Raw genomic sequence first — 12,417 nt, 5'->3', positions numbered from 1 at the left:
AACGAAATTGGTAACCACAGCGGCATCTCAAGGCAGGGAAACTAAAAGGCTGAGGCCAGGTGGAAAATTTACTTATCACTGTGCTTATAAATAAAATATTTACATTTAAAAACGAACAAAGTCTGCGCGGTCCTAGTGAACCTGGCCGAGGCTTCTGCGTCGAGGATGGCGCGGGTCAGCTGAGGCCAGGAACGCAGGCACTGCCCTACGGCTCTCCAGATCACAGCTCCGCCTCTGCGAGGCCCCGGGGAAACGGGCATCCCTGCTCCAGTGACAGAAGGACAAAGACGGAGCCCGGTGGCTGGGTGTTTCGCCCAGGATCACCAGCGAGCTCAGAGTCCTCCCCGTGACCGCCCCAGGGTGGGCATTTTTAAAAGCAGAGGAAGGGAGGGAACACACTTTTTGGTGCTGTGGCCACCTTGCCTCGCCCAGGGCGGGCGCTCACAGGCTTTGGGGGCCCCGCCCGGGCCGCAGAGGGGAGAGGCCGCCCCATGCCCCGCCCCGCCAAATTTAAGAGCCTTCGCCGAACGCCGGGAGGTTCCCAGACAACCGGTCTTGCTCCCGACCTTTTGCAGAATCTTCTCACTCCTCCCGAGCTCCCTTCCTTGCGCCCGTCCCGGCAAGGGACGCGTCATGCCCAGCCCCAGGCCGCGAGGCAGCCCGCCGCCCGCTCCCTCGGGCGCTCGGGTCCGGTCTCCGCGCTCGGGCCGCCCTCCGGCGCCTAGGTTCCCCACCGGCCCGAACACGCCCCGCGCTCCCAGACGCTTCGAGTCCCCCTTCTCTGTCGAGGCCATCCTGGCGAGGCCCGACCCCCGCACGCCGGCGGCCTCCCAGCCGTCGGGCTCCGCCTGCGCCCACCCGGCCTTCTGGACCGCTCCTTTCCTGTGCGCCGCCCCGGGCCTGCCCTGGGCGTGCCCGGCATCGTGGTTGCCCGCCTACCTGAGCGTGGGTCTCTACCCTGTGCCAGGGCCGCGCATGGCTCCCGTCTGCGGCCTGCGGGGCTTCGGCGTCACAGGTACTGCGCGCCCCGCGCCCGCATGCAGGGGACTGGGAGGGGGCTGGAGAGCCTAGGCCGCCACCTCCGGCGGAGGTGCAGGAGAGGGCACTGAGTCTGAGAATCACACACGGCTGGAGTGAGAAGGGGCTTTGCCACCGCTGACCTTGCAGTTGAAGCGGAGGACCGCGACAGTCTGCCGAGAAAGCCTCCGGCGCGAGGCTTGCCCAGCAAGCTGCTGAGGTGGGAGAGGGTGGGTGTGAGGGCGGCGCAGCGCCTGAATGCGGTGGGCAGGAGGCAAGCGCTGAGGCTGCAAGGGGACCCAGCCCTGCTCCCGGTCTCCGCGTCCCTTGACTCCCTCTCACACCCCAGGGTAGCGCTTGGTGGCAGAGACGCTTCCCAAAGCTGCTCTCGACCCGAACCGATGGCCCTGTTTTGTGGGGAGAGAAGTGGACTCTCCGGGCGGTGCTGTTGAGTGAGGAGCTGTTAGGAGCTGGTCAAGGCTCACGCACCGCTACTGCCTCCACTGCTCACGTCTGTGAACTTGGGCTCCACATTTCTCCGCTCTGAGCCTGCGTGCCTGCAATGCTCTTAAGTGGTGCTTAAGGGCCAGGCACTTAAATCTCATGAGAAAGTAACTGTAAGGCTGGGCGCGGTGGCTCATGCCTGTAATTTCAGCACTTTGGGAGACCAAGGCGGGTGGATCACCTGAAGTCAGGAGTTCAAGACCAGCCTGGCCAACATGGTGAAACCCCGTCTCAACTAAAAACACAAAAAAATTAGCAGGGCGTGGTGGCGCACGCATGTAATCCCAGCTACTTAGGAGGCTGAGGCAGGAGAATCACTTGAACCCAGGAGGCAGAGGTTGCATTGAGCCGAGATTGCCCCACTGCACTCCAGCCTGGGCCACAGAGTGAGACTCCGTCTCAAACAAACAAACAAAAGTAACTATAGAGGGAACTTTGCCCTCTAGCATTAAACATCCACCTACACGTGCTTTTGCATTTTTGGTTGCCAGGTTCATGTTTCCCCATGTCCCCACGAAGAAAACAGGAGCAAAGTTAGTCCAACACTTGTCAATCCATACTAAGATAGTTGTAACACAATATTGCCGGGTTCCTACTCCAGGGCACTCGCCCCAGTCCAGCATTTCCTCAACCCATTTCAGCAGTGCATTAACCCCTGGACTCCCAGCCCCATCCAAATTCAACATCACTGAATCTGGCAGCTGTGCCCATCACTCCAAGTCACCTTTCTCTGAGCTCTTCACACACCTGAGGTCTGAATTACAGTTTATTACTTCATGTTACAGTTGTCTCATTTTCAAGTTATTTTTTTGTGTGTGTTTTTTGTTTTATTTTGAGAAGGAGTCTCGCTGTGTCTCCCAGGCTGGAGTGCAGTGGTGCTATCTCTGCTCACTACAGCCTCCTCCTGGGCTCAAGTGATTCTCCTGCCTTAGCTCCAGAGTGGCTGGAATTACAAGCGCCTACCACCACGACCGGCTAATTTTTGTATTTTTAGTAGATATGGGGTTTCCCCACGTTGGGCAGGCTGGTTTTGACTCCTGACTGCAAATGATCTGCCTGCCTTAGCCTCCCAAAGTGCTGGGATTACAGGCGTGAGCCACTGCACCCTGCCTCAAGTTAGTTTTTGCATGGGTATCACACCTACACAGTCCAAATGTCAAAATTTGTACTAAGATATATGGAGAGGACTTTCCTCTTTTGCCTGTCACCTAGCCACCTACTTCTTGAGATATTTTATGCGTATTTATTACCTGAATACAGATATCCACACACGTCTATTCTTTCCTTCATTTCCCCAGACTCACCATACACTCTGTTCTGTACCTTACTCTAGTCACTCGACCATGTATCTTGGAGATTTTTCCAATCCATAAAGAGCTTCTTTTACAAACACAGAGTAGCCCATTGAAGGAATATATCATAATTTATTCAATCAGGTCCCATTGATGTTTTCTGTCACTGCTGTTATATACAGCACAGAAATGAATAACCTTGCACATAGGCTATTCTAGTATAGTTGGGTTTGTTGGGCTTGCTGTAGTTTTGCCAGATTGCCCTCCACAGAGCTTGCACACACTTTGCATTCCCGGAGTTCAAAACCAACTGTGTGCGAGAGTGCTCCCTTTTCCTTCACTCTCACCTACATGATGTGTTATCCATCTTAGTTTATCCAACCTGATAGAAGGAAAACAGTATCGCTGTGTTAGTTCAATTTGCATTTCTGTAATAAGTGAGATGGAGAATATTTTCATGTTTAAGGGCTATTGTATTTCTTTTTCTTTTTCTTTTTTTTTGAGACGGAGCCTCACTTTGTTGCCCAGGCTGGAGTGCAGTGGCCCGATTTCGGCTCACTGCAAGCTCCACCTCCCAGGCTCATGCCATTCTGCCTCAGCCTCCCAAGTAACTGGGAGTACAGGCGCCCGCCACCACACCCGGCTAATTTTTTGTATTTTTAGTGGAGATGGGTTTTCACCACGTTAGCCAGGATAGTCTCCATCTCCTGACCTCATGATCCACCCGCCTCGGCCTCCCAAAGTGCTGGGATTACAGACGTAAGCCACCGCGCCCAGCCTTTTTTTTTTTTTTTTGAGATGGAGTCTCGCTGTGTCACCCAGGCTAGAATGCAGTGGCGCAATCTTGGCTCACTGCAACCTCCGCCTCCCACGTTCAAGTGATTCTCCTGCCTCCGCCTCCCAAGTAGCTGGGACTACAGGCACATGTCACCACACCTGGCCAATTTTTTGTATTTTTAGTAGAGACAAGGTTTCACCATGTTAGCCAGGATGGTTTTGATCTCCTGACCTTGTGATGTATTTCTTTTTCTGTGAACTATCTGTTCTTGTATTTTGTCCATATGTATAGTTGGTTATTTAAAACAATCTATTTGTAGGTGCTCTTTTCTATTGAGGAAATTAGCCCTGGCCGGGTGCAGTGGCTCACCCCTATAACCCCAGCACTTTGGGAGGCTGAGGCGGGTGGATCACTTGAACTCAGGAGTTGAGACCAGCCTGGGCAACATGGCAAAACCCCGTCTCTACTAAAAACACAAAAATTAGCTGGGCATGGTGGTGTGCACCTTGGCGGGGGCTGAAGTGGGAGGATTGCTTGTGCCTGGGAGGCAGAGGTTGCAGTGAGCCCAGGTCAAGCCACTGCACTCCAGCCCGGGCGACAGAACAAGACCCTATCTCAAAAAATTAAAAAAGAAATTAGCCCTTTAACTGTAATGAACTACACACTTTTTTCTATTTATTGGCCTTTGACTTTGATTATGGTGGTATTCTTTTGTTACATAGAAAAAATTTTAATTTTTATATGTTTGATGTATTTTTATAAATCAGTTGTTTTTTTTTTTCTTTTTTGAGACAGGTTCTCTGTCACTCAGGCTGGAGTGCAGTGGTGCAATCATGGCTTACCACAGCCTCAACCTTCCAGGTGTAAGCACTCCTCCTTAGCCTCCTGAGTAGCAGGGACCACAGGCATGCGCTACCATACTCAACTAATTTAAAACATTTTTTTTGTAGAGGTGGAATCTCACAATGTTACCCAGGTTGATCTTGAACTCCTGGGCTCAAGCGATCCTCCCACCTCAGCCTCCCAAACTGCTGGGATTACAGGCACGAGCCACTGTGCCTGGCGCCAGGTCTTATATGATACTTGGAAAGAACTTCTTCACTGTGAAGTCATAAAATAACTTCCCCGTTTTTTTCTAAATTTTTGTGGGTTTACCTTTTTACATTTGAAGATTTCCTCCGTTTGGATTTTTTTTTTTAGTGCAAGATATTGGATATGGATCCAGCTTAATTTTTGCCAGATCTGGAAATAATCCCTCTCCTCCCCACTGGATTATCACTTCTGTTTTAATTTTTATAATAACCATTGACTTTCTTCTTGCTCTGTGCCTGGCACACTGCTAAGCACCCTGTAAGCAAACAGCGCATATGTTTTTGTTGTTGTTGTTGCGGTAGTTGTTGTTGTTGAGACAGGGTCTTGCTCTATTGGCAAGGAGTGATCTCGGCTTGGCTCACTACAACCTCTGCCTCCCGGGCTCAAGTGATCCTCCTGCTTCAGTCTCCCAAGTAGCTGGTCTGCAGTTGTGCACTACCACACCCGACTAATTTTTATATGTTTGTAGAGATAGGGTTTGGCCATGTTGTCCAGGGTGGTCTCCAACTCCTGGGCTCAAGTGATGGGCCCATCTCAGCCTCTCAAAGTGCTGGTATTACAGGCATGAGCCACTGTGCCCAGACAGCACCATGTTAAAATCTGGACATCTCTGGAAGTAGGGATTAATTATCATCATTTTACATATGAGGAAATCAAGGCTCACAGAAGTACATTGACTTGCCCAAGGTCCTCTGGCTGGTAATTGGTGGTAGAGCTGGGATTCCAACTAGAGGCTTTTTTTTTTTCCCCCAGACAGAGTCTGACTCTATTGCCCAGGCTGAAGTACAGTGGCACAATCTTGGCTCACTGCAACCTCCACCTTCCAGGTTCAAGCCATTCTCCTCCCTCAGCCTCCCGAGTAGCTGGGATTACAGGTGCCCACCACCACACGTGGCTAATTTTTGTATTTTTAGTAGAGACAGGGTTTTGCCAAGCTGACCAGGCTGGTCTTGAACTCCTGACCTCAGGCTATCCGCCCACCTCAGCCTCCCAAAGTACTGGGATTACAGGTATGAGTCACCATGCCTGGCCTCAACTAGAGCTCTTAAGGAATACACAATACAGCCTACTCTCTTCCTCAAAGGTCAACTTCTGATTCTGAAACAAGGCTGACTAGGTACCCCAGGCTGTATGTCTGATGGGCTTTTCCTGATCTTTTGGTCTACCTTGGCAGGCACAGAGTAAGCCTAGTGGGCCCAGTGGTTGGAGTCCTAAGCAGCCAGGGCCCCAGACACACTCCCTTTGTTGGGGCAGTCTGTCTGCCAGCCCTGACTCCCCAAGGCTAGTGGGGGCTGAATGGCCTTAGCATTATGCTTGCCATTCTTCTGCCTGGAATACTGTCTTCCCAGATAACCCAATGACTCACTCCCTCATTCCCATCAAGATTTGACTTAGGAACTGCTCCTGGTTGATGCATCTCCACTGGCCCACAGCTTGGTCTCATCTATTCCCATGGCTTAAAATACCATCTATATAAGCTGATGACTCCCAATTTTTTTTTTTTTTTAATTGAGACAGAGTCTTGCACTGTCACCCAGGCTGGAGTGGAGTGGGCTCTATCTTGGCTCACTGCAACCTCTGCTTCCTGGACTCAAGCAATTCTCCTGCCTCAGCCTCCTGAGTAGCTGGGATTACAGGCATGTGCCACCATGCCCAGCTAATTTTTGTATTTTTAGTAGAGACGGGGTTTCACCATGTTGGCCAGGCTGGTCTCGATCTCCTGATCTCAAGCGATCCGCCCACTTCAGCCTCCCAAAGTGCTGGAATTACAGGCATGAGCCACTGTGCTCAGCGATGACTCCCAAATTTGTATCCTCAGCTCAACCCTCTCTTCTGACTTGTATCTCTTCTGACCTCACTTCTAAGACGTAAGCTCCATAACGACAGAGATTTTCTGTTTTGTCCTGAAACCATGCATGACACACAGCAGACGTTCAAAAAGTATATTTGTTCAATGAATTAAAAGGGTGAAACCCTGGGGGACTCTTCTCTGCCCATTCCATGGTGTTGCCAGAAGCAGTCAAGGAAAGGAGAGGAAGGCAAAGAGAAGGGAGGTTTGGCAACTCCTATTAGGGGCCAGAAGTGAAGCCACTTGGCTAGACAGTAGTGGTGACAGACAGAGTCTCATTGCATTGTCCCTTCTTTCCCATTTGTTTGTTTCCTGTTATTTCTGCACAGTCTCTTTCCACTGTCTTCTTGCACTGTTACCTGGCCAAGGGGAAGGCAAGGTAGTAGAGCTGTGTGTGCCTTCTCATTTTGCCAAGATGGGAGTGCCGGGGGCTTCTGGCTAACCTCCCCTGCTGCTGGCTAACCTCCCCTGCTGCTGGTTGCTCTTTAGGGTTGGAGCTGGCTCATTGCTCAGGACTCTGGGCCTTCCCAGACTGGGCCCCAACGGAGGACCTAAGGGACACTGAGAGACAGCAAAAGAGAGTCCGAACTATGTTTAACTTGGAGCAGCTGGAAGAGTTGGAGAAAGTGTTTGCAAAACAGCACAATCTGGTGGGGAAGAAGAGAGCCCAGCTGGCAGCTCGGCTCAAACTTACAGAGAACCAGGTGGGAGTAGGGACTCCTGTTGGGCCTGGGCTGCACCTGGGGACAAACACTACCTCGGCAAGGCCCTAAACGGAGGGTGGGAGGAAGACATGGACCCTCTTCCCTGTGCCAGGCTGTTGAGGGGACAGGCCCTGACTTTTTGCACGCTCTATATAATGAAAAAAAGTCCCATTTGAAGTCACATTATGTGAACAGCTTGGAATGTTAACTTAGATTATTAGTCTAAAAACTGATAATAAAGGATATCCATGCTAAATAAGGACCTGCTAGTAAAATTAAGTAGATGTGGCCAGGTGTGGTGGCTCACACCTGTAATCCCAGCACTTTGGGAGGCCGAGGTGGGCAGATCACAAGGTCAGGAGTTCAAGACCAGCCCAGCCAACATAGTGAAACCCCGTTTCTACTAAAAATACAAAAATTAGCTGGGTGCCTATAATCCCAGCTACTTAGGAGGCCGAGGCAGGAGAATCGCTTGAGCCCGGGAGGCAGAGGTTGCAGTGAGCAGAGATCATGCCACTGCACTCCAGCCTGGGCAACAGTGCAAGACTCCGTCTCAAAAAGCAACAACAACAACAAAAAAAAAGAAAAAAGAAAAAAGAAAAAAATTAAGTGGATATTGAAGAGAGTCAATATAGTCAATGTTTCTTTCACCCCTATATTCCTCTCCAGCTATTATGTCAATTCTCTGCTCCTTTCACAGGCAAACTTCTCAAGAACTTGCCATGGTCACTTTGTCAGTGTCCTCACCTCCCACTCCTTCACACATTCCAACATGACTTTTCCCTACCACGCCATCAAAACTTCTCAGCAAGGTCTCTAATAACTCCATGTTGCCAGAACCAACAATATAACACTTTACTTTCTTCAACTCAGTCCACCACTCAGCAGCTCTTAGTACTGGACAGTCAGCCACCCCATCCCTTATTGAAACATGTTCCTCATAGCCTCCAGACACCATGCTGTCTGGTTTTCTTCCCAGCTCTGTCTCCTTGGCAGGCTACCCTTCCCTTGGGGACCTCGAAATCTCTTCCCAGCTGGTCTCATCTATTCCCATGGCTTAAAATGCCATCTATAAGCCAATGACTCCCAAATTTGTATCCTCAGCACAACCATCTTGTCTGGCTTATATCTCTAACTACCTTCTTGGTGATTCCACTTAGATGTCTCATGAGCACGTATCTGAAACCCAAGTCTAAACCTCAATTCCTGACTTTTTTCTTGCCCAAATCTGTTCCTTTCCCATACATGCCTCCACCATCCACCTGGTTACTCAAAAACCCCATCATCCTAGATTCCTCCTCCTCCCCTGCTTCCAACCATCATTGAGCCTTGTCATCTCTACCTCCAAAATACAGCTGGAGTTGCTTCACTTCTCTCCGTCACCCCTAATGTACGCCCCAGCTCTCCCGGGACTGCCGCAGTGGCCTCTCTCCTGTCTCCCTGCTTCTGCTGCCATCCATGCTTCACACAGCAGCCAGGTGCACAGTGCACTTCGGATGTAAATAGGATTATGTGGGCCCACGTAAAAGCCTCATGGGTGACACTCCTTATCTATATGGCCTTCCAGGTCCTGGGTGATCTGGCAGCCGCTGACCTCTCCCATTTCCCTCCCTTGACTTTCTCCTCTCACTCTCATCCATGCTCTTCTCCTTCCTGGTTCTCAAACACTCCAAGCTTGGTTCCATTTCAGATCCTTCCTACAGGTTGTTCCCTGCCCTGTGGGCCTGCTCTTCTCTGTCCCCATCAGGTGGGCCTCTCTCTCTTTGAGCCTCAGCTTTAGTGCTGGTTCCTCAGGGAGGCCTCCTCTACCCAAAGCCCTGTTTGTACCCCATTTTGTGTTTACATAGCTCTTTGTTTGTTTACGTGTTTCTTGCCAGTGTTTCTTCACTAGCTCCTGAGCTCCACGAGGGTAGGCAGCTTGCCTCTGTTGCTCGCCACTGTATCAGCATCACCTAGGATGGTGCTTAGCACATCCTGGAAGCTCAGTAAATACTCGGATGAATGAATGGTGTCTGGAATTATAGAAAGCGGTGTTTTGGAGGAGGTGCCTCCCTGAGAAGGAAGAGCAAATATTGGCCAGGCAGAGAGGGGTGTTCACTCCAGGAATTGGGAAGCAGTGGGACCTGCTGGTCACATTCTGATCTCTGCCCACTGTCTCCAATTATAGGTGAGAGTCTGGTTCCAGAACCGCAGGGTCAAGTATCAGAAGCAGCAAAAGCTGAGGGCAGTGGTTACATCTGCCGAGGCTGCCTCCCTGGATGAGCCTTCCAGCAGCTCCAACGCCAGTATCCAGAGTGATGATGCCGAGTCAGGAGTAGACGGCTGAGGACTGGGACAGAGGCCCTAGCCAGGCTGCCTGGGCTAGTTCCTCCTGGGGGTACCCACTGGAGCTCCCTGCCTCACACTTCAACAAAAAGCCTCCTCAACCAGAGGAATCTGAGCTGTCAAGCAGGGACCCCCTTTTCTATACTGATTTCTGGAAACTGGAATAATGTAATAATTGGAGGCACAGATTCTCGCCTTCAACTATGTCCTTGGCCAACCTATGGAACTTCCCGAGCCTTTTTTCTTTATATGTATAATGGGTGCATTCATAACTTAGACCACCCAGGGGTGAGAAGATGTCTGTAAAGCAATAATGTGCCAGGCACAGTGCGAAGTGTGTGGTTACTGTTAAGGCTTGTAAGCTCCTGAGTAGAAAAGACCAAATGGAAAAAAAAAAACCGTTTTTCTTTTGCTTTCACCTCACAACAATCAACACAGAACACTTCTGTGACCAAACGTATAGGTGTGTACCCCACATTCCAACCTCTAATTCAGTAAATTCTGACATGATCTACCTGCAGGTAGTGTCTGACCCCACAGATTGAGGGCTCATTCCACAAGGCAGCCCCTCCATTTTTTTTTTTTTTTTGAGACAGAGTGCAGTGGTGCGATCTTGGCTCACCACAACCTCTGCCTCCCGGGTTCAAGTGATTCTCCTGCCTCAGCCTCCCCAAGTAGCTGGGACTATAGGTGCACACCACCACGCTTGGCTAATTTTTATATTTTTAGTAGAGACGGGGTTTTACCATATGGTCAGGCTGGTCTTGAACTCCTGACCTTGTGATCCACCCACCTCAGCCTCCCAAAGTGCTGGGATTACATGCGCGAGCCACCACCCAGCCCAACCCTGCCCTTTTTGTTTTATATGGAGTCTTAAGGTCTATCAGTCATCAGTCAACTCATTAGCATATGAAAAAACATCACTTCAGAGATTCCAGGGATTTTAGGAGTTCTATGCCAGGAAATCGAGATGAAGACCAAATATATATTTCATAATATCACAGCTCCTCTCACCTGGGGGAGTGATACCTGTACCAGCAATTAATATTTTCCTGGCCTGGCTGTGGAGAAGGAACCTCTTTGAATAAGCATCTGGGCATAGAAGACTCTTTCTCCATCAGGAGTTGAGAGCAAAGAGGAGAAGGTAAAACTGTTTAGCCCACTTCACAAAGTTTCCCAACGTTTTCTTGTTTTGTCTGAACTGTTACCATTCTCAGCAGCAGCTCAGGCCCAGCAGCCAAGACAAGGTCTCGCTCTGTCACCCAGACTGGAGTGCAGTGGTGCAATCATAGCTCACGGCAGCCTCAACCTCCTGGGCTCAAGTGATCCTCCCACCTTAGCCTCCTGAGCAGCTGGGTCTACAGGCACGTGATACCACGCCTGGCTAATTTTTAAACATTTTTGTAGAGACAACGTCCCTTTGTTGCCCAGGCTGGTCTTGAACTCCAGGCTTCAATTGGTTCTCCTGCCTTGGCCTCGCAAAGCCCCATCTTTTTATAGAAGTATTTGTGTATGCCAAGGCTGGCATTTTGTCATAAACTCTGCTGTGTGTTCACAGGACAGTTATAATTTCCCCCTTTCATGACTCTGACTCATGGCTCCTTTTTTTTTTTTCAAGAATGTGCTCGATTTCTCTGAAAGAAACCTGCTGCCAGGATTTTCAGAGCTGATTTCTGTAGCACAGACCATTCAGATTCTAGAATGGCTGTTGGGGACTGAGCTGAGGGGTGGAAGGAAGCCTGCCCTGCCACCTGGTGGTGAGTGAGGGCACGGCCCCCAGCTGCTCTCGGGGTAGGTCTGCCCCCAAGTCCGTGGACTATTCGCTCCCTGACACCGGGCTGCAGGCTTGAGAGGACCCAGGGTCGGTTTCAAGAACCTTTTCTCTGGCCCTGCCAACTATCTATCTTTCCCAAGTCCGTGGACTATTCACTCCTTGACACCAGACTGCAGGCTTGAGGGGAGGCAGGGTCAGTTTCAAGAACCTTTCTCTGTCCCTGTCAACTATCTATCTATCTATAATTATTTGATAGATAATTGTGGCTTGATCACGGCTCATTGCAGTCTCGACCTCCCCAGGTTCAGATGATCCTCCCACGCACCACCATGCCCGGCAAATTTTTCTATTTTTTGGAGAGACGAGGTCTCACTACGTTGCCCAGTCTGTTCTTGAGCCCGGGAGCTGGAGGCTGCAGTGAGCCGAGATCGCCCCATGCCAGTATGGGTGACAAAGCGAGACCCTATCTCAAACAAAACACACAAAATCAGGGGACAAGGAAACAAAACAAGGCTTGATAGTCAGGCCTAGCTGTGGGGACAAATGCCATAGGTCTGTGGTTTGCAGCTTTTTGGGGTCCTGAATGTGAGAACAGGCCCCTCCCCCTTTTCACGACAGTGTGTGCATATGCACACTCACTTCTGTATCCAGTTTCAGAGGTTCTCAGACCTGAGGTCCACTATGGACTCCTCTACTACCCCCGGGTTGCAAGGTCCCTAAGCCACTGAAGAATCTGAGAGAGGCACAAGTCCACCCTGACCTTTGGCAGGACTGTCTCCCCTGCTGCCAGAGGGATTACCGAGAAAGGAAATCTTGTCCTGGACTCTTCAGGTGCGGTGAGTGAGCTCCAGGGTATAAGCTAGTCCTTCCCTTCAGGCTGAGAGCTAGGGAAGATAGGAGTAAGTTGGCCTTCTGCTGTCCCACTCTAGGGCTGGGTCCAGAGAGCGCTTTACTCAGTGAAGACAGGCCACTGTGTGGACAGAGACAACATACACAGAAACATGCATCATAGGCCGGGCGAGGTGGCTCACGCCTGTAATCCCAACACTTTGGGAGGTCGAAGCGGGCAGATCACTTGAGGT

At 50.5% G+C, this 12,417-nt stretch overlaps 1 protein-coding gene across 1 annotated transcript; it reads left to right on the top strand.

Moving 5' to 3' along the window:
• Window positions 1-417: 417 nt before the first annotated feature.
• Window positions 418-11,151, top strand: NOTO (notochord homeobox). The gene is made up of 3 exons (XM_005575602.4): window positions 418-1,015; window positions 7,022-7,236; window positions 9,404-11,151. Exons 1-3 carry the CDS (start codon window positions 634-636, stop codon window positions 9,560-9,562), a joined length of 756 nt encoding a protein of 251 aa, XP_005575659.3. The 5' UTR covers window positions 418-633; the 3' UTR covers window positions 9,563-11,151.
• The last annotated feature ends 1,266 nt before the right edge of the window (window positions 11,152-12,417 follow it).

Source organism: Macaca fascicularis, chromosome 13 (assembly GCF_037993035.2).
Source record: "Macaca fascicularis isolate 582-1 chromosome 13, T2T-MFA8v1.1".
NCBI lineage: Eukaryota > Metazoa > Chordata > Mammalia > Primates > Cercopithecidae > Macaca > Macaca fascicularis.
The sequence above is the reverse complement of the archived record's forward strand: the minus strand, read 5'-3'. Positions and strand labels throughout refer to the sequence as shown.

Coding starts and splice junctions, on each gene's coding strand:
- NOTO (XM_005575602.4), top strand. CDS start 634: ATGCCCAGCCCCAGGCCGCGAGGCAGCCCGCCGCCCGCTCCCTCGGGC. Junction 1,016..7,021: donor GCGGGGCTTCGGCGTCACAG/GTACTGCGCGCC, acceptor GTTGCTCTTTAG/GGTTGGAGCTGGCTCATTGC. Junction 7,237..9,403: donor TCAAACTTACAGAGAACCAG/GTGGGAGTAGGG, acceptor CTCCAATTATAG/GTGAGAGTCTGGTTCCAGAA.